General features: G+C 46.5%; 2 protein-coding genes and 1 pseudogene across 2 annotated transcripts in view; 2 read left to right on the top strand and 1 right to left on the bottom strand.

Annotated features, from left to right (window-relative positions):
• Positions 1–6765: 6765 nt before the first annotated feature.
• Positions 6766–8854, bottom strand: CBY3 (chibby family member 3). Its single transcript, XM_008529549.2, has 2 exons — positions 8778–8854; positions 6766–7480 (listed from the first exon to the last, which is right to left on the bottom strand). The coding sequence occupies exons 1-2, from the start codon at positions 8825–8827 to the stop codon at positions 6802–6804; spliced, it is 729 nt and encodes a 242-aa protein (XP_008527771.2). The 5' UTR covers positions 8828–8854; the 3' UTR covers positions 6766–6801.
• A 2906-nt stretch (positions 8855–11760) lies between these two features.
• Positions 11761–12492, top strand: LOC103557171 (large ribosomal subunit protein uL30-like; annotated as a pseudogene).
• Positions 12493–16648: 4156 nt separating this feature from the next.
• CANX (calnexin) overlaps positions 16649–26022 on the top strand; it is a 32076-nt gene continuing 22702 nt past the window's right edge. Inside the window, exon 1 of the mRNA XM_008529547.2 lies at positions 16649–16922. The gene's annotated coding sequence lies outside the window, so the exon portion shown is untranslated. The remainder of the gene's footprint in view (positions 16923–26022) is intronic.

Here is a 26022-nt window from a genome sequence, read left to right as displayed (position 1 = left end):
CTACCTACCTTTCCTAGGATGTGTCTAAATACTGACTTAATACTAAGGCTTTTATTTTTTTCTGAGGAAGATTCGGCCTGAGCTAACATCTGTGCCAATCTTCCCCTATTTTTTTAGTATGTGGGCCGCCAGCACAGCATGACTGCTAACAGAGCAGTGCAGGTCCACACCCAGGAACCGAACTTGAGCCGCGGAAGCAGAGTGCACCAAAGTTAACCACAAGGCCAGTGGGGCCGGCCTGTAAGGCATTTTAATAGCGAGATTGTCAGATCTCTGCTGCTTGTCTCTCCTCCTTGTTCCTTGACCCTTTCTACCACTTACCCTCTGCCTCCCTTGGCCACCCATTTATTTTCCCATTATCAAGACCATGGCCTATTCTCATCATTGCACAAGTCTCTGAGAAGCAAGGACCCCCTAGTTACCACTGTAGTCTTGCTGCAAAGTATGGTAAGAATGCCCTCCTGGCCTCTGATGGGTAAATATCACCATCTGGAATGGTTAAATGCCATCCCAGAATTCCATCATCCCCAATGACACTAGAAGCCCAGTTTCATGGCAGCATCTCCTGCTGTCAGCCCTGGACTACAAGTGACAGCCACCAACAGCTTCTCAGTGACGCATTGCTCCCTGTACTGCCTTAGCAAAGGGAGCATCCTCTGGGCAGCTCCCAGAGAACATGGTCAATGGCAGGTCTTCTGGTCTCACGTAATAAACCCATTCTAACATTCCCACTTCCCTGAGCCTTCAGACACCTTCTTTAAAACTCAGCCAAGGCAGTTCTGGCATTTCCACTTCATTGACTGTAGGCCACCATCGTGTCCAAGCTTGTGGAGTCATCCAGTAGTACATGAGGAAAATCTCTGGGTGCTCTGGGCAGGACTTTAAGTCTGGAATCATGGGAAATGATCCCATGTCAATCAACTCCCTACCCAGTCTTACATATCTCACTCCATCTGGTACTCTCAAGATCCACTCCCACGTGTGTTCCCCCTGGTCCTACTAGACGTGGGTTAAACATGGGTGATCAAGCTGTTTCCTCCTAGAGGAGGGGTTATGCTTCACTGTTGGGCTATGCTAAGAACCCATCCTAGTTATTGGTCTGGAGGCAATGACAATGAGAGGTGGACCTTGAGAAGGATTAGCATCTTTTATAAGACATTCACCTCAGGTGAGATCTTTGCATTGCCTCCAGGCAAAATGAGGCTGTTCTCTATCAAGGGGAAGGAGGCAGCTACTGCTGGTCAGGAGGATTCAAGGGTTCTGGGGCCCAAGGTTCTTAGGTATATCCACCTAAACATCCCCATGCCAGGCCTTGGGTCCCATTCCTTCCCTTTAAAAGCCCCACCTTTAGTATAAGAAAACTATGGAGGACATATGGGTCTTGTCTGCAGCTCTGCTGCCCTTAAGATGAAATTCCGGGCCTTGTTTTCAGCATGCTCTGCCTCCCGGCCACAGAAGTGAGCATGACTGTACATGCTGTCCTGGGAGACCTTCTGGCTTTCACCTCACGCCGAGTTGAGCAGACCAACCTGAATCTTTCATTCTTTCTTCAAAGCTTCTAAGGCAGTTTAGAAAAGCTAACAACCTCCATAATCCTTGTAATTACAGCTTCCTCCACATCTTTCAAGTGCCAAAGCTACTACATGAGCCAAGTTTTCTCTTCAACTTCTCTCTCCTTCCAATCTACCAAAGGTAAGAGTCTTATACTTGGACACTAAGGGTCATCACCACCCCCCACCAACAGTGGTGAGAGGTCTTGTTGCCTTCCGAAAGGTGGGTGGTCCAGTTCTAGATTTCTATCCCTATGGTCTGCCTTCTAATGCTACTTCCTACTACCTGCCTGAGCTTGAATCCCCATAAGAGCAGAGCATGAGTCTAGAACTTGGGTGTAGTTTATTTGATAGATGATTCCAGGGAAAGAGAGGCAGGAAGGGAGGAGAATGACACAGGATAGAAGGAAAATTCAACCAAGTGTGTTTTGGCTTCTGTCCCTTACTGGTGGAAGGGTGCCCCAGAAGGCATTAACTCTCCCGCACTCCCAGACTATGCCTGTGGGTTGAGAGAGCTCCTGAGGCATAGGAGAAAGCCCTGAAGCAGAAAAGCAGAGAAACCCACAGTGGATACTTGAAATGAGGCACTGACAGTGTACACATTAGCTGTGTCACCACAGCTGTGGCTAAAATCATAGGTGGGATGATCAGATGTAACCAAAAGTTCCAAAAGCATCTGGTGCCTCCTAGGGGACCAGAAACCTGCGACAATGCCACAAGCCAAACAACCTCTGCTCCCTGAGATTTAGGAGGCCCTCTCTTATTCACCTTCATTCTAGAAATATCTGGAGAGGGCCTAACAAGTGTTAAAAACATTTCTACACTGAGAAACAAGAGAGAACAGAATAAAAAGCCCTATGAAGTTCACAATCTAGAAGTGAGGAGACTGAAAATAAATAAAGCACATAGCAAGTCAAATGGTGACAGACGGTAGAAAACAAAGCAGGATAGGAGTAGAAGTTGTGCTGGTTTGGTTGGGGGTGCGGAAAAGGCATGCTCTGAAATAGTCCTGAGGGAAAACCTCACTGAAAGGTGACATTTAGCAGACAGCTGAAGGAAGTGAGAGTGAGTAAAATCAGCAAGACACTGAGAAGGAGCAACCGTGAGGTAGGAGGGAAATCAGAAGAGTGTGGTGCCCTAGAAGCCAAGAGAAGAAGGTATTTCGAGGAGGAGCAGGGGTCAATTGCATGGAATGCTGCTGATGGGCCAAGGTGAGGATGGAGAATTAGCTAAAGGCCTTAACAACATTGAAGGTGAATGGCATCCTTGACAAGAGCAGACGGGGTGGCGGGGGGGAGGGGCAGGACTGGGGGGGTGGGAGGACTGGGCGTGTGGCAGGGGTGAGAAAGCCACAGTTTAGGGAGATTAAGCACAAAGAAGGAGGGGAGGAATTGAAGACAATGAATCTAAGCAAATTTTTGGAGTTTGGTTATAAAGGGAAGTGGAGAAACGGGGCAGTAGCTGGAAGGCAATGTAGGGTCAAGAAAGGATTTTTTCCAAGATGGGAGACCTACCAGGGTCTCTGCTCCCATTTGTCTTCATCTGTCCCCTCGCTGTAGACAAATCTACAGCCTTTTTGACCTCCCTCCTCAAGCCCAAAAATATTTTTGCAAAGCTCTCTTCCCCACAGGGTTCTGAGCTGTAGGAGGTGAAAGCCACAAAGAGTCCTTTCTTCTTGTTTTTGCTCCCTCCCTGGGGCAATGAGCTCGCCTGCCTCAGTTAGGGGGTGAAATTCCAGAGCAGAAAGAACAGTCAGGTATCTCAAAATATCCTCCTGCCCCTTCATCCACTTGGACGCCCCTCCCTAAAGAGGAGGCCTCCTGCCTGCTACTGCTGGTCTGGCAGCGCAGACACTTTTCTCTAGAACTACTGTTTTCAAGTACTCTGGCCAAAGCAATATTTCCTAAACTTTCGGCTTTCTTGGATGATCTTTATGATTTTTGCTATTTCCCCATGCTGTATATAGTTTTTAATTCATGTTTTCACGTAAAGCACTTTCCTTTAAAAATTCTTTTTTTGTGGTGAAATTCAAGTTCACTTTTTTTTTCAGCAACCTTACATTTTTATTCAAAGTCAATTCTCATTTAAATTATGTGAAGATAACTTTTGCCTGTACATTTTGCTTTAAAATAATTGCTTTTTGTTATCAAGGTAATGCATGCTTATAAAATACAAAATTATAAAACTAGAAGTTGCCACAGCGCCTGCTTTTCACGCTGTTGACTTCTGTTAATCATTTGGGAGATACTCTGTAGATACTGTATCCTTCCCCAGGGTTACAAAGACAGAAGACATTCGCTTTCCAAATGTGCATTTACAACAAAGTTCACTATTTTAAAGTGTACAATACGGTGGCTTTTAGAACACTCACAACGTTGTACAACCATTACCACTATGGTTCCAAAACATTTTTCATCAACCCAAAAGAGAACCCTGCACCCTTTATGCAGTCCCCCCCCCCCCACCAGCTCCCCCCGTTCTCCCTCACTCTTGGGAGCCACCAATCTGGTTTCTGTCTCTACGGATTTGCCTATTCTGGGTATTTGACATAAACAGACCCATACAATATGTGTTTGTGTCTGGCTTAGTATGGTTTCACCATTAGTGCCTTCTTTTTTTTTTTTTCCAGTGTACTGTTTTGATTCCATTCTCATTTACTTTTCTGTATATTTTTTATTTTCTTTGTTATTTTAAAAGAGAATTTTATTTCACCATCCCAACTAACAAACAAATGGCAAGCAATAGGATATACTGGAGTATATGAGGAAGCCATTTGGTGTAAACCTAATTTGGCCTGACCTCATTTTTCTTTTCCTTTTTTTTTTTTTAAGATTGGCACCTGGGCTAACAACTGTTACCAATCTTCCTTTTTTTTTTTTCCAAAGATTGGCACCTGGGCTAACAACTGCTGCCAATCTTTTTTTTTTGTTTGTTTTATCTCCCTAAACCCCCCCTGCACACAGCTGTATATCTTAGTTGCATGTCCTTCTAGTTGTGGGATGCCGCCTCAATGTGGCCTGACGAGCAGTGCCATGTCCACGCCCAGGATCCGAACCCTGGGCCGCCGCAGTGGAGCACGCGAACTTAAGCACTCAGCCACGGAGCCGGCCCCAGTGACCTCATTTTTCTAAAAGGGCCTGATGTGGCCGCATTGTATATCTGCTTTAAGCATTTCCTATGTCCCAAAGAAAAGAACAAATGCCCTTACGATAAAGGTGCAACTTCCCCCACATCGGCATTTCCTTAAGGATAAGCATCTCTCCCTAGATTAGGAATTGATTGCTGTGCTCACCTGTGACCACCCAGCTTGAAACAACAGACCCGCCACCCTGCTGTGCCCACCGAGACAGCAAACCTACAAACTGCTGTGTCCATCAATCGCTGTGCTGACAGAGCAGTCTCATGACTATTGTAAAAGGGACATTTCAATCATATGTGACACATGCTCTTTGACGGTATACAACCACTCTGTACACCTCCACTTCTTTGGTGTCCTTCCTTCCTCGGGGACGGCAGGCCCCAGGCTAAGCTAGTCCTCAGATCTGGCTCAGAATAAACTCACCCCAATTTTCATTTATAGATTGGTTATGGATTATTTTTGTCGACAGAACTATTTTAAATATTTTTATTTAATCTATATAAATATATAGAATTATTAAAATACAAAAGAGTACTCAAAAAATGTTTTAAGCTTAGTGTCTAAAGACGTTTTGTGTTGTTTTGCTGATTTAATTTAAAAGGTCACTTTTTTTTTTTGAGGAAGACTAGCCCTGAGCTAACTACTGCCAATCCTCCTCTTTTTGCTGAGGAAGACTGGCCCTGAGCTAACATCCATGCCCATCGTCCTCTCCTCTTTTTGCTGAGGAAGACTGGCCCTGAGCGAACATCCATGCCCATCGTCCTCTACTTTATACGTGGGATGCCTACCACAGCATGGCTTATTGCCAAGCCGTGCCATGTCCACACCCGGGATCTGAACCAGCGAACCACGGGCCGCAGAGAAGTGCAACGGGCGAACTTAACCACTGCGCCACCGGGCTGGCCCTGACAATTTTTATACAAAGTAGTTTAGCAATCCCTAGTCTACTCCTGAAAGCAAGTTAGGCTGAGGCAGGCCACCCACTTCTCTCACAGGTTTCATATGGCCCTAAGGAAATGGGTCAGAGTCCCAGCGGTTTAAGTTTCTGTGGATGCTGAAATGGCCTGACTACATTCCACGGAAAAGGTTGCAGACTGCAAGGAGCAGTGTCAACACTTTCGTTGTGCAGCCACATCAGTCATAAGTACCACACGCTACCCACTGCACTTTATATACCTTGTGTGTACAGAGGGGAGAGGGGAGCCGGCTCCCCAAGTCCTAGGAGAAAACACCCGTCTAGAACGGATCTAGAAGATCCAAATCAGACGCCTAGAGAAGGAAAGGACTGAAGCTGACCAGGAGGTAGCAGCCACAATTCAGCTCAAGGCAACTACTGCTGGGCAGGATGAAGGTCCAGGGTGGCCAAGTCCTTCGGTTTCTCAAGACAACACAGAAAATCTGGGTTTTTGACGTGAAATCTCCAAATTCTTAAATGTTGGCAACTAATGCAGAATTTTAAAATAACGTGGGTCGAGCAAAGCCTATCTGTGCACAGCATTAGCCCCGGAGAGAGGTCCTTTGTACCCTTGGTCGGACAGACCCATCATTCTACACAGGAGAAAAGGAGGCCTGTAACGGAGAAGCGACTCGCCCAAAGCCGCACAACCAAGTAGGGGAGGCAGAGCCCAAAGTTTCACGAAAGCTTCTTTCCGGGAATAGTTTCGCGGCCGTAAATACACTTACCCTAGACACAGGCTGAAACCCTCGCGCGCGCGCCTGCGGCCGGGACACCCAAGTGCCAGGTCCCGGACCTCGCCCGCCCTGGTCGCCTCACCGCACCCTGCATCCCTGAGCCCCGGTTCCGCTGCCTCCCGGACTTCGCTCCCCGTCCTTTGGCCGAGGCCATCGCCCGCCACCGCCTGCCATCGCCGGCCCCCGGGCGCTGCCTGCTGCGAGCCGGGCACCACCCCCGCCCCGCCCCGCGCACACCTTCCCCCAGGGCCCTATCGCACCCTCTCGAGACGGGCTGCTAACTGAGTCACCCGTCCACACCGTGCCCCGAGCGACGGTCCCCGCGGCGCGCGGCCCCCCACGCCCGCCCGCGCCCCACAAACCCGCCGGGCCCCACACGCCGGCGAGGAGGGAGGCGCGCGCCGCGCGGGCTTTATTGCGTCACCGCGACTGCAGAGCGCGCGGCTCGAACATGAGCGCGCCGCCCGCGCCTTCGCGCCTGCGCATCTTTCTCTGCCAGGCGCGCGCCGCGGCCGCCGGGCTGGCCTCGGCGTCCAGCTTCTTCTCCAGCAGGTGCATGCGCGCCGTGGTCTCCGTCAGCATGTCCATGAGCAGCTCCTGCTGCAGCTTCAGGTAGTTGTTCTCCTCCAGCAGCACCTGGCCCTTGACCCGCTGCACCTGCGCCTTCCAGCCCGTGATGGTCGGCGAGGGCAGCGACGGCCGACCGGGCGGGCCCTCGGCCTTCCACCGGCCGCCGCGGAACACGAAGGCCTCGTCGCTGAGGCGCGTGCGCGGCGCGCCGTAGCTGAGGCCCAGCTCGGCCTGGCGCGTGCGGTGGTCCAGCAGGTAGAAGGTGGACATGGAGGAGATGCGGCGCAGCGGCGGGCGGCGAGGCGAGAAGCGCCGCGAGAAGTGGTCGGCCCAGAACTGCCGCAGCTGCTCCCACAGGCGGCTGGCGTGGCCCGAGACCGGGCACCTGAAGTCCTCCAGGGCGAGGACCAGGAGGGCCTCGAAGGCCGCGCGGATGCCCGGAACGGAGCCGCGAAGACGCGGGCGACCAGGGCTGTGCCCCTTTCTCGGGAGTCCCGGTTTCCTGAATGATGAAGGCGAACCAGGGGCACTGGGGAGCAAGAGTCCGGGTGAGCAGCCTGCTCAGTACAGGCTGCCCCCGCAAACCCCGAGGCCCAGCAAACTGGGCTTAGCGCTACGCTGCCGTTCAGAGCAAACCAGCAGCTGGCCAGTAAGGAGCCCATCCCTGCACACTCGTACTAGCGGCAGTCTCCACGAAACCACCTTCCCCAAAGACCACTGTGTGTCAGGCCGTGGGGACAGAGACACAGATGGAGGACCAGACCCCTGTCCTCTGAGCGCTAGGCGGCTGCTGGAGGGCTTATGGGCCCGAAGGAGAGAATGACAGCAGAAACAAATAAGTACTTAAAAGATGCACAGGCCTTTGCCACGTAGATTTGGGATGGATAATGGAGAGCCCTAGGCAGAGTGAAGAGCCAGAGGAGGCTTGCATGTTCCAGATGTGAAGAGCAGCTTGGGTAGGGTTGATGAAGGGTACGGGACTGGGAATAGCAGAAGAGGAAACTGGAAAGGGGGACCAAGGCACTATGTGAGGGCACTGTACAGACAGGCTTAGAAGTTTAGACTTCATTCTGCGGGTAAGAGGGCACTGCTGAAGGACTGCAAAGCAAGGGCTAAATCTGTATTCTTAAAAGTATGTGGTGGGATGTCTAGCATGTCCAACAGCGTTACTGCCCTCATCATTCAGTTATTTTACAACCTTGAACTGGCACCTGCTCTGTGCCACTGCCTGATCTGGGCAGGGAGTCCCAGCACAGCCCGTGCCTGCCCTCAAGATGATCCTGGTCCAGCTGGGGAGCCCGATGGGTGTGTAATCACAGTCCAGTGTGCTCAGTGACATCCTGGGGGCATGTGCCATGGGCTAGGACCTATGCTTAGGGCTTGAGGTAATGGGTTGTGCAGACTAGACATGACTTTTGTCTCAAGTAGACTACATCCTCAAGGAAGCTAAAGTCCAGGTAACGGTCACGTCTTATTCTTCCCTCCACCCCCCCACCCCTGTAAGTGCTGATTCTATTTTGTGAGAAAGAGGACAATATGCTCTCTTTTAAATTCCTCTTTTCCTCATGGAGGGTGAAAAAGGAAAGAACTCTGGGGCAGAGTTCCCTTTGTCATGCCTTCATTAACTCCACACATACTTATTTCTCACACATAGCTGGGCAGATGCCGAGTGGTGCTATCCACTAGATCTGGCTCAGGGATGCATCTCTGGAAGCCCACAGAAGGCCCAAGAGATGCAACTAGGCCCACCCTTGAGGTTGCATCTTTCCAGAGGACCCTTCCCCAATAATCCTCACATGTTAATAATTCTCACAATAATACCTCACCTGGAGGATGTGTTGGAGGTGCCAAGCCGCTGTCCTAGGCCTGGCCCCATCTCTGAACCCCTCAGCTGCTGTCCACCATCTATGACTCACAATGCCTCCAGGCCAGATCAGTCCAGAACAGAAGGGGTACTGAAAGCCAGGCTATAAAACAGACCCTGGGCTCTCCTCTGTATTCCCTCAGCACACTTACTGAGCACCTGCTGTGCTCCAGGCACTGTTCTACAGAAGTGACAAAGATGTTCCTTCATCAAGCTCTCATTCTTGGGGGGAGGGGGTCATAGGCAGAGCCTGGGGTAGGAATTCGTTCCAGGGCCATGAACCTGATAGTTCTTCATGAAGCCGACCTAGGTTGTCGTGGGTCAGGTTCCCTGGAAGCAGAGCCTGGGGCGAGAATTCTAGTTTGCGTGATTTATTGAGGAAGTGCTCTCTGGAGAAGGGAGCGAGGGAAGCAGGGCAGGACAGGGCAAAAAGCTAAAGCTAAGCAAGAGTGTGGCCTCGAGTGGAGACCAGCTGTGGCCCGATCCCACGGGGAGCTGCAGAAATTGCACCAGAGTTAGGCCTCCTTATCGCAAGGGAGCCAGTCTTTTGTACGCCCCGCCCCCCTCCATTTCAGTCAATCATCAGCAGGGGCAACAGTGAGCTAGCCAGCATGTAAGGCACCTGTGGGATGGGTGCACCCCCAGTGAAAGGAATCTATGGGGTACCAACAGTGTAGAGGAGGGAGGAAGAGACAAGATAATAAAAATGAAAGGAAATAACCAAATGGATAAGAGTTTCTGATTGTGATACGTGCAATGAAGAAAATAAAGAAATACAGAATGTGACTTTTGGACAGAAGGCTAGGAACCAAATTCAACATGGTGCTCAGTGAAGGCACTTGACATTCCTGTTAAGACCTGAATGATGAGGAGCCCCCAGCTACATCAAGACAGGCTAGAGGCAGAAAGGGGCTGGGCTTGTCTGAAGGACAAGCGCGATGTGTTGAGGCATTGAAAGGAAGTTGGCCCTACTGGGGCCAGCCCCATGGCCAAGTGGTTAAGTTCGCGCACTCCACTTCGGTGGCCCAGGGTTCACCAGTTCAGATCCTGAGCACAGACCTAGCACCACTCATCAAGCCATGCAGAGCTGGAAGGACCTACAACTAGAATACACAACTATGTTTTGGGGAGCTCTGGGAAAAAGAAGAAGAAGAAAAAAGGGAAGATTGGTAACAGATGTTAGCTCAGGGCCAGTCTTTAAAAAAGAAGTCAGCCCTACCTACCAAGCACGCCCAGTCAATTGCCATCACCTCTACTTGGCTTTCCTGACCCCAAAGGCCTCTTGTAGGGGCCACCTAGTTAATCCAATCTCCTGATGGCCCTACAAAGGGTCACCCAGCTCCAGGGGAGCTCACAACATGGGGCAGAGCTAGGTGGTAGTGTCACCTCTTGGGAAACTTTTTTAACAGTTTTATTGAGTTATAATTGACATAATACGGGCCAGCCCAGTGGCACAGTGGTTAAGCTCGAACGTTCCGCTTTGGTGGCCCAGGGTTCGCTGGTTTGGATCCCACTGCCGACCTACACACCACTCATCAAGCCATGCTGTGGGAGGCGTCCCACATATAAAGTAGAGGAAGATTGGCACAGATGTTAGCTCAGGGCCAGTCTTCCTCAAAAAAAAAATAATAATAAATAAAAATAGTTTTATTGAGTTATAGTTGACATAATAAACTACATATATTTATAATTTGATATGCTTTGATAATTTGATGTATCTCCAAAATGAAGATAATGAAAGTTTCTGTTACCTTCAGAAATTTCCTCTGCTCCCTCCACTATATGGATTAGTTTGCATTTTCTAGAATCTTGTATAAATGGAATTATTTAGTATGTCCTCTTTTTTTTCACTGGCTTCTTACAGCAAAGTTATTTTATTTTGAGATTCATTCCTTTTTATTGATAAGTAGTATTCCATTGTATGGAAATGCCACAGTTTGTCTTTCCATCCACCTGTTGATGGGAATTTGCATTGTTTCCAAGGTTGGGGGCTGTTACAAATACGGCTGCTAGGAACATCTGTGTATAAGTCTTTCTGTGGACACATGCTTCGATTTCTCTTGGATAAATGCCTAGGAGTGGAATGACTGGGTCATATAGTAGGTATGTGTTTACCTTTTTATGAAGGCACCAGACGTTTTCCAAAATGGTTGTACCGGATCCCTACCAGCAGGGAGAGTTGCTGTTCCTCCACATCCTGGCCAACACTTAGTGTGGTAAACCTTCTTAATTTTAGTCATTCTAGTGGGTGTGTCTAAATCGTGGTTCTGATTTTCCTTTCTCTAATGGCTAGTGATGTTGAGCATCTTTTCATATGCTTAGTTGTTAATGCTCTTTGATGAAGTTGTTTGTCTTTTGCCCATTTTTTTTTTTACTGAATTGTTTGTCTTATTGAGTATAAGGAGTTCTTTAATGCTAGATAAAAGTCCTTTGTTGGATATGTTTTGCAGATATTTTCTCCTAGTCCGTGGCTTGCCTATTAAAGCAAAATTTTTAATTTTGATAAAGTCCAATTTATCGTTTTTTTCTTGTTCATGCTTTTTGTGTCATATTTAAGGACACTTTGCCAAATTAGAAGTTTTATGGTTTTAGCTTTACATTTTGAGTTAATTTTTGTTTATAGTGTGAGGTAGGAGTCAATATTTTTTTCATATGTATGTCAGGTTGACCCAGTGCCACTTATAGAAAAGACAATCCCTTCCCAATATTGCAGTTCTGTCTTTGTTGTTCATCATGTGACTGTGCATGTGGGACTGCTTGTGGGCTCTCTGTTCTCTTTTATTGGTCTCTGTATTCTTGCGCCAATACCGTATTTCTTCATTATCGTAGCTTACAGTAAGTCTTCATATCTGGTAGTGTAAATCTTCCAATAATATTCTTTTAAGATTTCTTTGGTTTTCTAGGTCCTTGGACTTTCCATATAATTTCAATTCCATATCATTAAATTTCCATCCTAATTTTGGAAATAGAAGGTCAGTTTCCACAAATAAGCTCTCATGCTCACCGTTGAAAGCCCTCTCTTCTTCTGCTCGGGTCAGCCCCTCGCTTCAAAAGGCAAGGAGGAAGTTTGTCTATGAGAAAACCTCAGCACTGTCACAAGGAATATAGGCAGATGGATCAAACTGAGATTTGAATGGTGAGGATGGCAAGAGCAGTGGGCAACTTCTACGTGCCTGTGGACCCAAATGGGCATTCTCATCAGGATCTCAGGTAGTAGTGGAGTAAGCACAAAGATCTGAAAATCGTTGCAGCTTCTTCTTTGCTAGATCTTCAATGGCACCTTTCTTAAGCTCAATAAGGCTTCCATTAACATGCTGAGGATGGTAGAACCACGTATCACAGGGGGTCCCCAAAGGTGAGGTCAGAAAATGAATGGACCTCCAAGCACAGTTATGGCAAAATCAACAAGCAGCGAATCGCCCTGACAGATGACACTTTGACTGCTCCATCCTTTGGTAAATTTGGCATCATCTGCATGGAGGATCTGATTCTCGAGATCTCTACTGTTGGAAAACACTTCAAAGAAGCGAACAACTTCCTGCGGCCCTTCAAACTATCTTCTTCACGAGGCGAAATGAAGAAAAAGACCACCATTTTGTAGAAGGTGGAGATGGTGGCAACAGGGAGACCAGATCCACAGCCTCATTAGAAGGATGAACTGAAATGTCTACCACAATTATTTTTGTAATCTGGTCAGTTAATAAACGGCGACTGCTTTCAAAATGGAAAAAAAAAAAAAGATCTTCCGGGGGAGTATCCTCAGCTTCCTCCCTTGAAGAACGTTATACTTTACCTGAAAACCCCTAGCAGGACCCTTAGCAGGATCTCCAGTCCTGCTCTGCCTTGGTTCCAGACCCAGGATCCCAGGATCAGCCAATCTGGAATTTCCTCTTTTTTGGGGACTCCACACCTCACCTCCAATCACCCAGGCTCATACTCTGAGTGTTGGCTTTGGTTCCTCTCTTTCCCTAGCCCCCTGAATCCATTCTTCAGCATCAACATTTAATGCTTTTGTTTCTATACAAGCTGCTAGTCCCTAATCCTGCCCTGGAATCAACTGTAAGAAGTGGTCTCCTCACCGGCCTCCTAGCTGCTGGGCTCTCTTTCAGACCTCCCTGGAATATGTTAATACAATGTTTCCTAAACATCTCAATCATGACCCAAATCTAAAGTATAAACTATTTCCCTACGAACTCTTTGGTTAGGCCCTCAAGGCCTGCTCTTAGCCCAACTCTGGAACATCTCTTTCATGGACACCTTTCTCCAGCCAAAACACTCTTGTATGTGGTGTCTCCAAACACGCAATACACACTTTCCTGCCTTTGTGTACATTGTTCCCTTATCTAAAGAAGCCTTCCTTCAGGTCTCCACCTCTAGAAATCCTGCATATCCTACTAGGTCCAGCTCAAGTTTTACCTCTTTCCCCGTCCATTGGAAATGACAGCAGTTCCTCCCAGCTCAAAACCCATTACATTTTCTTCACGACCACCACCTTTTAGCATTTACCTCTGCTGGAGGAGCCCTTCTGCTTACATACACACTTTCTGTAACTGCATTTCAAGCTCATTGTCTGGAACATGTGGCATTCAGAATATTATTCTGCCTTGAATATCCACTTCCCCAGGTAAAAGGAAAGCAAAATTTTCTCACACAAATTTGGGGGCTGAGAGTTGGAGAATACTAAACTCGTGTAAACACCAACCTCTGACCTCTCTTTTCCCTTTCCAGATGGCAGGAGGGAATAAAACTGGCTCCTAGGATAGGTGATACACCTACTGATTCTAGTTTTTTCCACCCTAGGATTCAGCCTTTGGGTAACCAAACAAATGGGAGACAGAGACGACCTAAAAAGGTCTAGAAAAACTGTAGACCACTTCCATTTTCTGAGGTTCCAAGCATATTGAAAACTGACGATGTGTTATGGCGCCAGGTTCGTTTTTGCCTGCTGCCCAGAAAGCTAAACACTGAGACGACGAGATTGCAGCAGAGAGAGGGTTTGATCACAAGGCAGCCATGTGAGGAAGCAAGAGAATGAATCTCAAAACTCCTTCCCCGAAAATAGGGACTGAGGGATATTTATGGGGTGGGGGCAAGGTGGTCTGAAATGTGGAGAGAAGTGATTGGAGGTGAGGAGCGGTGAGGTAGTCGATGATGTACGAAAGTGTAGTCAGACTCCATGGCTCTTCATAGGACCCAGGTTCACAAAATGGCAGTGTGAGCATGATCTGAGGGTAGAGTTTTTTAGCCTCTTGATGTCGAAAGTTCGCTTATCAGACATCTGCATGGGCCCAGTTGATGGGTTGGTGTTCTCAACTGGCCTGGAGTGGACAAGGAGTTCTAATTCCTGAAGAACAGCCCACACACCCATTACCAGGGTGACTCAGGCTCCAGGGAGATGTTATCTATAGGAGCCTAGTGGGAGTCAGATAGCATATTGCCTAAACAGCATATTTAACAATGGGCTGGTGAGTGGTTAAGTTTGCGTGCTCTGCTTTGGTGGCCCAGGGTTCACTGGTTCAGATCCTGGGCACGGACCTACGCACCGCTCATAAAGCCATGCTGTGGCAGCATTCCACATGGAGGAACTAGAAGGACTTGCAACTAGGATATCCAACTATGTACTGGGGCTTTGGGAAGGAAAAAAAGAAAAAGAGGAAGATTGGCAACAGATGTTAGCTCAGGGCCAATCTTCCTCACCAAAAAAAAAAAAAACAATGGGCTAGTGAACAACTAAAAGCTATAATCAGTAATTGCAAAAAGGAAAAAAAAAAAAACTTTAGTTAGTAGCTACTTAATCATCAATGGCTAACTGTTTGCTGGTTTCTTTTTTTTTTAAAGATTGGTACCTGAGCTAACATCTGTTGCCAATCTTCTTTTTTTCTTCTTCTTCTTCTTCTTCTCCCCAAAGCTCCCCAGCACGTAGTTGTATGTTCTAGTTGTGAGTGCCTCTGGTTGTGCTGTTTGCTGGTTTCAATCCTCCTATTCCTTGGTCATTCCTCATTCTTGAGGGATTCAGGGCAACGACTGATCTAGCTACTTCATGCTGAATTGAGGCACAGATCTGGGTTAGAGGAATGAAACTGTTTAGCATTCACTTGGAAATATTCTCTTGTTCCTCGCTTCAGGTTGACATTTTGCATTATTAGAATTTTGTACCTTGCTCAACAGTTTTGGAACAAAATCTAAAGTCACATTTATAATCAAGTATCGGACCAGAAGGACAACCCAAATTTTAACAGTCCCTGAAAAATAGACCTAATCTCAGTAGGGCCTCTATCTGATCTGCAGGTGGGGCAGACATCTGGTCTCAGTTCTTGATAGTCTTTGTTTTGCTGGATATGCATCAGAGACCAGAGCAACGCCCTATACCCTGATCTTTCAGTTGTCATTGATGATGGCTATCAGTATAGACTCTCTTCCCTGGGATGACTACATTCCTAAGGAACTCAAAAGAACAAAGTTATCAACTTATAGCAGCTGCAGGGGTCATAAAATCTACAGAGCATATCTGGGTTAATTAATCAGAAGTCATTCAAAGTTACAGTATAGGGGACTGGCCAGTTGGCATAGTGTTTAGGTTTGTGCACTCTGCTTCTGTGGCCTGGGGTTGACCAGTTCGGATCCTGGGCACTGACTTAGCACCACTGTCGAGCCATGCTGAGGAGGCATCCCACATAGAACCAGAAGGACCTACAAGTAAGATATACAGCTATGTATTGGGACTTTGGGGAGGAAAAAATATATATATATTGGCAATCTTCCTCACCAAGAACAAAAATAAAAAGCATACCTAAAATGGGGAGGGAACAACAACAACAAAGTTACAGTATGGTTTCTTTTCTAAAATATGAATTTCTGTATGCCAACCTTGTGTTGAGCTAGTATCAGACGTGCTAGAAGTGGGTTACAAAAATTGTGGTGTGTTTGAAATCCTCCTATTGCACCAGCGTTTTCCCCCAATCCTATCGTGTGTCTCTGTGCCCTTATGTTTAATCTAACTTCAGGAAACATCACAAATTGAAAGTTGAAATCACCCTGGATTATTGTATTCTATTTTGTTTTTGTTTTGAGGAAGATTAGCCCTGAGCTAACATCCACTGCCAATCCTCTTCTTTTTGCTGAGGAAGACTGGCCCTGAGCTAACATCCGTGCCCATCTTCCTCTATTTTGTGTGTGGGACGCCTGCCACAGCATGGCTTGAGAAGCGGTGCGTACAACCGCCCGCGGGACGGGACCGGTGAACCCAGGCCGCTGAAGCGGAGCGGCGAGCTCAACCGCTGCGCCACCCGCCGGCCCCTGTATAGTATTCCAGCCTGGATTTTATGTTGGGTAATGAGCCGGCTGCAGGCTCCTGGGCCCAGAGCGATGACTCTGCAGGAACGGTGGCGCCTTCTTGTACAGCGCCGTGTATGACTCCAGGCCGGCCCGGAGAGCCCCTGCGGCTCCCGTCAGGGCCCCGCACTCGCTGCATCGGGAAACTGGCCCTTTCCGATGGCCCACCGGACCTCCCACCGCTTCTGCCAGCTGCCATCTGCACCCTCAGCGAAGGGAATGGGATGCCCGTCCCGGGGCCTGGGTCCAGGCACCAGATGGGTCGCGACCACAGAGGCTGGGATGAAACGCCGGGCAGCGCGCCCACTAAGGCACCAGGGAACCCGGGCGCGGGAACGCCTACCGGGCGGGCGGTGCCCAGGGCGCGCGCGCCCGCAGTTCCCGATTGCGAGGCGGCCCGCCCCTTTCCTCCAGCCCAACCAAGAGCCACTTCCTGCCTCGCTCCCAGCCAATCACCACACTCCACGAAGAATAGCCCTAGGGGGCGTATGGGAAGGTGAGTAGAGCGAAGGCCGCGCCGACCAACCGGGTCTCGGAGCTTGCGCGGGGGGTTGGGACTTGGCGCTGGCCGTGGCTATTCAGGAGCGAGGGGCGGCCGCGGGGCCGGCCTTCGTGCGGTGGGGCTCGCGCGCGCGGCGGCGGCGGCAGCCGAGGCCTCTTGCATCTGCGGCACGTGACGGTCGGCCGCCTCTGCCGCTGTCTCTGCTGCAGCGCGGGGCTAGGTGTGCGGGCGGGAGGAGGCGCGGGCGCAGCCGGCTGTCCCGGGAAGCTCGAGGTGAGACGGGCGGCCCGCGCGGGTCCTCGGCCTGTGAGGACCCCTGGGGGCCTGGGGGCGCGGCGCCGCGGCCGAAGGGCCAGGGGGCCGGGCGTGGCCGGGGCCGACGGGTCGGACTAGGTTTCCAGGACCCAGGCGCCGGCGGAAGCGCCGGCCGTGATGGGGAGGCCCGAGCCTGGGCCGCTTCGGTTGGGGCGCGGGGCCCAGGCCGCGCGCCGGGGTCGGGAGGCGTGGCAGGTGCCCTGGAGCGTCTCTTGACCTCTGGGAAGGCTAACTTCGTCCCATGGCTTTGCTGCTCGGGCTTTCGTAGGCCTTTTGCTGGCTGCCTGGGAAGCCGCGAGGTGGGCTGGAGTGACCGGGTAGAGGCCTGGAGTGGGCTCGGGCCTAGTCGGTGCCCCTGAGAGTGGGGAAAGGTGATAGCTGACCGGGAGAGTATTTAGGACTGACGTTACAGGTTCAGTGTCTGAAAGTAAAACCGCAAAGCGAAGACCGGACCCTAGCGCCCGGAACAGTATGGAGAATGTACTAGAACGCGCCATGGTTGAAAAACTTGTCTTAACGTTTACACCTCATCGGGGGTGGGGAGTAATCCAGTCGGAAATTCACCGGACGTTAACAGCAGGAACGCACCCGAAAGCTCGCTGTGGGCGGGTCGTTTATAGTGGAGGAAACTGAGGCCCAGAGCTCGGATGTAACTGGCCCAAGGTCATGCGATTAATTTTATGATCACTTGGGGATTCTGGTGAGGGCCGGGCGGTTTCGGTGTGCTGGTGAAGGTGAAGGCCCTGCTTCCAGTCCTTCAGTAGGTCGTTTGTTGGTATGTGAACTTGAACAATTTGCTTAGACTTTGTGCCCCAGGCCTCCCCAAGTAACGGATATAGTAATACCTGACGGAGTTGTTAGAATTAAATTAAGATGTTTGTGAAATAGGACAGGGAAGTCTGATACATGTTAACTGCTCGATGAATAATGATTGTAATAAATAATTACAGTCTGAATACTGTTGGTCTCCTACACTGACAGCCTACTCTTTGAGTTGGTTAAGTCCTGTTTCCCAGGACCTGAAGTCTCATTTATGGTGATGGGAGGAAGAAACTGGACCTAGCGGATTAATTGCTGGGCATGACAAGTGAATGCTGGTTGAAGGAGGTTAAACTGAGCTGAACATTAAACGCTTGGGAGGACAAAGGTGAACCACAGTCAAGTCTCTTTATCTCTAATTTAGGAAATGAAACATTTTGTTTCGTTTTTAGGAGTAGAGTTTTTTTTTTTTTTTATTTTATTTATTTATTTTTTTTTTTCCTTTTTCTCCCCAACGCCCCCCGTACATAGTTGTGTATTCTTCGTTGTGGATTCTTCTAGTTGTGGCATGTGGGACGCTGCCTCAGCGTGGTTTGATGAGCAGTGCCATGTCCGCGCCCAGGATTCGAACCAACGAAACACTGGGCGCCTGCAGCGGAGCGCGCACTTAACCACTCGGCCACGGGCCAGCCCCAGGAGTAGAGTTTTTTTAAGGGAAGAATTATATTAATCTTTAAAGTCATTCTGTATTTCACTCTTTTTCCTGCAGTGTTTGTGGGTCATGAATAGAATCACTCCTGTGTTGTACATTTGCTGTAATTATATTTAGAGCAGAGGTAAAGAACTGTGTGGGAGTTCTCCTTTGCACCAGCGAGAGTGCACAAGCAAATAAGCCAGGTAACAGGATCGTGAGAAGGCCAGAGTGAGCTGTTTCTTGGAGTGAATGTATCGCACAACAGACACATTTTCTGACCTATCTGAAAATGGGTGTCAGCATCCCTTCCCACCTTACTATCTTAATTCAACAGTTAAACTATGTACTTTATCTTCAAGGACCATGAGGGGTAAACGTTTTGACAGAAGTCCTGCAGTTTTAGCAATCAAACTCTTTCATCCTTTCAGTTACAGGGTTCACTTTGCCCTCAGAGATAGCTGAAGGGAATGAAGTGGTAATTGGTGAGCATAAATGCACACTCAACAGACTTGAATTCCAGGCCCAGCATGGTAACCAGCTTGTGAACCACCTTGGTTTCCACATCTTTAAAATGGAAATGAGCGGCTGCCCTGTGGGCGAGTGGGAGTGGTTAAGTTGCGTGCTCCCCTTCAGCGGCTGCCACTGGTTCGGATCCTGGGCCCAGACCGGGCACCGCTCATCAAGCCACGCTGAAGCGGTGTCCCACATGCCACAACTATAAGGACCCACAACTAAAAATATACAACCGTGTACCAGGGGGCTTTGGGGAGAAAAAGGAAAAATAAAATCTTAAAATAAAATGGAAATGAGAAGTGTGCTGGATGTTTTGCCATTAGGGGGACTATTGAGATGGACAAATAACTGCTTTGAATAGTGTAATGAACTGTGCAAATAGAAGAATTGGCAGCTCATAACAACTCCTAGGAAATTATAAAAGTGCCTGAAGATAGTTGTAGACTCTATAGCTTGCTGTAGAACTTTGTGAGGAAAGTACTGATGAATGCTTTAATTGTAACAGATGTACTTTTAAATTAAGCTTAACTGTGAGCTGTGAAAATTATTTGGAGAATTTTGTTTTTTAAAGAATTTTGAGAATCTTCAGCAATACGGTTTTTTTCTTTTTCTTTTTAAAATTTTTTTAGTGAGGAAGATTGGCCCTGAGCTACCATCTGTACCAATCTTCCTCTATTTTGTATGTAGGACACGGTGTCGGCATGGCCTGATGAGTGGTGCTAGGTCCCTGCCCAGAATCCAAACCTGTGAACCCTGGGCCGCTGAAGCGTAGCGCATGAACTTAACCACTACGCCACCAGGCTGGCCCCTTTAGTAATATGTTTTGAGTGTTAACATTTTAAACCTACTTAGTTTTTAGCAAAAAAGAAAGTGCTGTGGAAAAATGAATTCTAATGTTCCTGTCGGTGAGAAACAAAATTAAAAACTGTAGACAAGGCAGTATAGATCTATTTTTAAATGGATGAGCTTTTATAATAAATACCACTTTGAATTTTACGTACTTTTTTCCCCCCCTTAAGTGGAGATTCCCCACTAGATGCACATCTAGCAAAATCAGAAAAATTCTTTTTCTTTGGAATCAGATCATATTAACTGGTTCCTTTCCAGTCTAAAACGTAAAATTTCTGATTTGCCTTAAAACTCAGTTTTAGAACCATTGAAACTTAAATGATGTGACTGGGCACTACTTAGTAATGGTAGAAATCGCTGCTCATGTTGAGCGTGTGCTGTAAGCCAGACACTGTCATAAGCACTTTACGTGCATTTTGTTTATGCACCAATTCTAACAAGTATATAGTGTTGTTGTTCTCATTTTAGAGGTGAAGAAACTGAGGCCCAGAAGTTAGTGATTCACCCAATATGCCAAGTGTTAAGTAGCTGACAAGAGATTGTGACTTTTGGGTTCCTGCTCATAAACACTACTATATGCTTAACTATGACCTTGGACAGTTAATGTAACTTCTCTTAGCCTTAGTTTCCTCATGTGTCAGGTGGAGATGATAGACCCTCCTGGGGTTTTTGTGAGGACTAAATTAGACAACCTACGGTATCTAAAACCCACGAGACTTAAAATTTTAAAAGGGCATATTAATAGAAGAGTGGATAGCCTATGTGAAAGAAAGACTGCCTCATTTTTTATTGCACACTGCCTTTAAAAAAATCTTTTCTTTCTTTTTTTTAAATTTTAAGCAACCGGGAACATTAGCTAGGTCATTTCTTCTGTTCCTCTTGCCAATTTCTTGTGGATTAAAAGAATTAGAGTAAAATTTCCTAACTGCTTTTAAGAGACAAAGTCCCACAAAGAAAAAGCCCAGAACCAAATGGCTTCACTGGTGAATTCTTCCAAATATTTAGGGAGGAATTAAGACCAATCCTTTACAAATTCTTCCGAAGAATAGAAGAGGGGAGAACACTTCCCAACTTATTCTCTGAGGCTAATATTACCCTGATACCAAAACCAGACAAAGACTATACAAAAAAAGAAAACCGTAGACCAATATCTCTTATGAAAATAGATGCAAAAATACTCAAAATGCTAGCAAACAGAATCGAGCAACATATAAAAGGATTATACATCATGACCAACTGGAATTTATTTCAGGAATATAAGGTTGGTTCAGCGTACAATAACGAATGTAATATATCACAGTAATGAAGGACAAAACCCGCATGATCATCTCAATAGACGCAGAAGCAGCATCTGGCAAAATGCATCACCCTTTCACGATAGAAGCACCCAACTAACTAGGAACAGAAAGGAACTTCCTCACCCTGATCAAGAGACAGAGAATCCCTTTCCTGGGATTTCTGTTCGTCTTTCTAATTTCTCATGGATTAGAGGTATTAGAGTTGAAATTTCCTAACTTCTTTTAAGAGACAAAGTCCCACAAAGAAAAGCCCAGAACCAAAAGGCTTCACTGGTGAGTTCTACCAAATATTTAGAGAAGAATTAGCACCAATCCTTCACACACCTTTCCGAAAGATAAGTGGGGAGAACCCTGCCCAGCCCATACCATGAGGCCAGTTTGCCCTGATACTAGAAGCAGACAGACTTCACAAGAAAAGAAAAGCAGAGAACAATGTCTCTTATGAAATTAGATGGCAAGAATAGACTTAACTTGAAAAGATAAAATATAAAAATTTAAATTTAACAAAACTAATTTGAGCCTCCTTTTGTTTTAAAGATCTTTTTTCTGAGTGGACCCTTACTGAAGATAAAGTTTCTGCCTTTGAGATGTGACAGATTTAATCTTTCTTTACTGTTTGCCCATTCCTAAGGTTGATCTAAATAGTTGTCTGGATTTGCTAAAATTTGATGCAGAGTGTATCTGTTTCTGTTATATAGAACATTTTGTGTTCATTTGAAGTCTCATGTACGTTATTAAACATGTATATTAAAATAATATGGACTGTGGTTTTTGGGGGGTTTTTTTGGTGAGGAAGATTGTCACTGAGCAAACATCTGTGCCAGTCTTCCTCTATTTTTTTGTATGTGGGATTCTGCCACAGCGTAGCTTGACGAGCAGTATGGAGGTCCCTGCTGGGATGTGAACCCCAGGCCGCCCAAGTGGAGCGCAAGAACTTAACTGCTAAGCCACCAGGCTGGCCCCTGGACTGTCTTTTTTTAGACTGTGTTCTGAGAACAGAATTATTATTAACCAAAAATAAATTCAGTTTAGGAGAATTCGTAAAAGTAGTTGATGACAGCAGAAAACAAATCACAGGTAAACATGGACGTTTCCGTATCCAAATGCTAAAATTGTTTATATACCATTGTAGAGAAGAGTTAAAGGAGAAATCGTGTAATGCAATTGGAGCAAAGCGGGTTTTTCTTGTTATGTAAAATCATTCAGCCTTGTTGAAATATGTTGGAGGAGTAGGCAGGCATATTAGTCCTTTCGATTCAGTATGAGAATTGAAAATGTATTCACTGTGGTTTTACTTAGGTATCAAAGCGCAAACCGTTTGCATATACCTGTGAAATACTGGACTCTGATAGACTTTGTAGTATCTTGTTATGTTTTCACAGCAAGCCTTTGAGCCAGTAGCATTATTGCCCCCATCTGTAGAATAGGGAAAGAAGACTCTCGATCCAATAAGCTGAGCAGGGCCACAGAGAGGAGCGGGAGTCTGCAACCCAGGTTATACCACCACACACACTGCACTGCCTTTTGTATTAGGAATTAATTTTCTGAGTCATCAGTTTTAAAATAGGAAATTTCTATCTCTGGAATTCAAGATAAATTCACTCTTAAAAGTGAAAAGAGTTGGGGCCCTCCCCGTGGCTGAGTGGTTAGGTTTGTGTGCTCCGCTTCGGGAGCCCGGGGTTTCACTGTTTTGGATCCTAGACGCAGACAGGGCACTGCTCGTCAAGCCATGCTGGGGCCGCGTCCCACATAGCACAACCAGAGACGCTCACAGCTAGAATACACAACTACGTACCAGGGGGCTTTGGGGAGGAGAAGAAGGAAAAAAAAGAAGGTTGGGGAAAAAAAGTTAAAAGAGTAGTTTCAAATATTAAAAGTGAGTAGATTAGGTACTCTCGAAGAATTTTTCTAACCCTGAGATTTTGAGAGCTGGGCTTTTTGCTCTGGCCTTGGGAAATAAGCCAGAAATCACTTATATTATAAACGTGCATGTGTTTTGCTCCTGTTTTCTTGCCTTTGTGTACATCACGTGATCCCAGAGGGTAGAGATTCTCTGACTTGGATATAGGTGGATAATTATATTTGATTACCAAAAACAAAACTCTTATAATTGGGAGGAAGGGAGGAAGACTTGAACCATATCAAGTTCAGATTTCTAATATAGCTCAGAGGGGCTGGCCTCCTGGCCGAGTGGTTCAGTTTGAGCGCTCCACTGCAGGAGGCCCAGTGTTTCGTGGGTTTGAATCCTGGGTGCGGACATGGCACTGCTCATCAAACCATGCTGAGGCAGTGTCCCACGTGCCACAACTAGAAGGACCCACAAGGAAGAATATACAACTATGTACTGGAGGGCTTTGGGGAGAAAAAGGAAAAAAAATAAAATAAAATCTTTAGTATTGCTCAAATTTCTGAGTCTTCTTCCTTTGTAGTTTTGTGCTTTAGAGGACCAGGTCAATTTAAAGTTGGTTTCTAGACAACTTTGATCAAGTTTAAAGAATCATCTTTACTGATTCTGTAATATGTGTTTTTTTTGTTTTTTGGAGGGGTTTTTTTTTTTGGTGAGGAAGATTGGTCCTGGGCTAACACCTGTTTCCAGTCTTCTTCTTTTTGCTTGAGGAGGACTGGCCCTGAGCTAACATCTGTGCCAGTCTTCCTCTACTTTATATGTGGGCTGCTGCCACAGCGTGGCTTGGTGTGAGGTGTGTAGATCTGCGCCCAGCTTCCAAACCCGTGAACCCCAGGCTGCCGAAGTGTAGCACACAAACCTAACCACTACGCCCCTGGGCTGGCCCAGTAATACATCTTTTAACAAAAGCTGTTAATTTTGAAATAGAGACCTGCAAGAAGTTGCAAAAATAGAGAGGTCCCTTGTGCCCATCACCCAGCTTCCCTCAATGGTGCCGTCTTACATAACTGATAGTACAATATCAAAACCAGGAAGTTGACATTGGTACAGTCTGCTCATCTTACTCAGGTTTCACCAGGTTTTACATGCCCTTGTGTGTATATAGCTCTATGCAGTTTTATCTGTCCGTAATTTGTTTTTGAAATTTTTGCTTTTTTGGCATTGTTTTTTATAGAAGGAAGGTACTATCATGGATCATAAGTAGTACTAACAAAACGTGTGCATTTTTTTGCCAGTTAGATAACAAAAGTTATAATATTATGAGTTTATTGTGATATTAACCAAAAAACTTAATTTGTAGAACTGATACTACAGTATATTCATAAACTCTGAAAACATGGGCAAATATTCCACTGTCATCAAGGTCACCTTTAGGGGCTGGCACAGTGGTTAAGTTCGCATGTTCTGCCTCAGCTGCCTGGGGTTCGCTGGTTCAGATCCCAGGTGTGGACCTATGCACCACTTGTCAAGCCATGTTGTGGTAGGCATCCCGTGTATAAGGTAGAGGAAGATGGGCATGATGTTAGCTCAGGGCCAGTCTTCCTCAGCAAAAAAAACAAACAAACAAACAAACAAAAAACCCCACAAGATTGGTGGCAGATGTTAGCTCAGGGATAATCTTTCTCAAAAAAAAAAAAAAAAGGTCACCTTTAATCTATGGAAATTTTTTGTTTCCAGACTTAATGGACACCCTGTATAGATTGAGCTCCTGAAGGTCAAAGACCAATTTTTTTTTTTAATGCTTAATATCTAGTTGGCACTCATGGAATTGAATGCTGTCAGCAAATGTTCATGGAGTATCTGGTATGTGCCAGACTCTGCTGGGGATCCATATGCATTTTCCCTGTCAACTCCTTTGTGACAGAATTTCCCGAGTCCAAGCTTATAACTGTCAAAAGACAGTCTAGAACTCTGCTACCCCACTTTTATCAAAAGCCCAGTTGAGATTTATTGATGAGTATTTGAGGAATGTGCATTTTGTTCATTTCTCTAGAACCTAGGTATTGTAAGTTTCATTTTTAGATCAAGTCCTGGATCAACAGAAATCATTGCTCGGACTATATTGTGTTGGCCCCCATAGTATTGGTTTTATCCAGTTAGTCTTTGCTTATGTTAAGGGATATCATAAGACAAAGCCACACAAAACTCATATTTTCATATAACTTAGTATTTTTGAGAAAAATTTTCCATTTCAGTAGACTCATAACTGTTAAAAGATTTTCATCCTTTGGTTTTGATTTTTCATGGCTGGCTCTCCTGAAGGCCCATGCCTGTGGTAATTTGTAAGTTGGCCAAGACAGGAATTTAAATGTGCCCACTGAGACAGCTGTGTAGCACTGAGTAGCTTGTTATGCGTTATACATCCACCCAGCTTTTGCACCCTGGCTCAGAGCGGCTCTGCTGTAGAGTTTAGGTAACAGTCTTGCAGTAATAAAAATTCTGAGAGGGAAGGAGAAAATGTCTCCGAAAAACCAGAAGATGGAGTGCTCTGAGGTGATGGCTTTCAAGCAGAAAGTAAAAGTATGAGGGACACTGCTGTCATGGCATCGGGAGTGTGAGAAAGCTTCCCCGCCGGAGCTGATGTATCTTAGCATGAGCTGTGACGTCACAAGTGTGGTAAATGTGTCTCTACTGCGGGAAACTGTTACTTGGTTTAAAGATAGTTTCTTCATTCCCTTTTATTCTTGAGCATTCCAAATCTAGGTACCACTTGCTCTGTGGCTTTGGGGATGGTGGGGGGAGGTGTGCTGCTCTTTGTTTTCTAAAATCAGGATTGCTTTGTGGTGGAGCTACTGTTACAGATTCCCTGTAGATAGTCTTAGAAACAGTGGTGACAACAGAGAAGTCTGCTCTGCCTAGGAGTCTGTAAGTGTAGAGACAAAGGAGGGCTTAAAAGGGAGGAAAAAAGTGTGACATTCTCTTACACATTAAAATATGTGAAAAATCATTTTGTGTCTTTACAACAAAAGCTATAGAATTACGAAGTAGGGTGCACTGTATTGGGAGACAGAAAGTTTGGCTTCTCATCTGATTCTGCCA

Source organism: Equus przewalskii, chromosome 13, assembly GCF_037783145.1.
Source record: "Equus przewalskii isolate Varuska chromosome 13, EquPr2, whole genome shotgun sequence".
NCBI classification, from domain to species: Eukaryota; Metazoa; Chordata; class Mammalia; order Perissodactyla; family Equidae; genus Equus; species Equus przewalskii.
This window is presented reverse-complemented; position numbering and strand designations above follow the sequence as displayed.

What these genes read in the sequence shown, in the direction of transcription:
- CBY3 (XM_008529549.2), bottom strand. Translation starts at nt 8,827, where the DNA reads ATGGGGCCAGGCCTAGGACAGCGGCTTGGCACCTCCAACACATCCTCC. An exon ending in ACCTCCAACACATCCTCCAG is followed by an intron (nt 7,481 to 8,777) that starts GTGAGGTATTAT and finishes CTTGCTCCCCAG; the next exon opens with TGCCCCTGGTTCGCCTTCAT.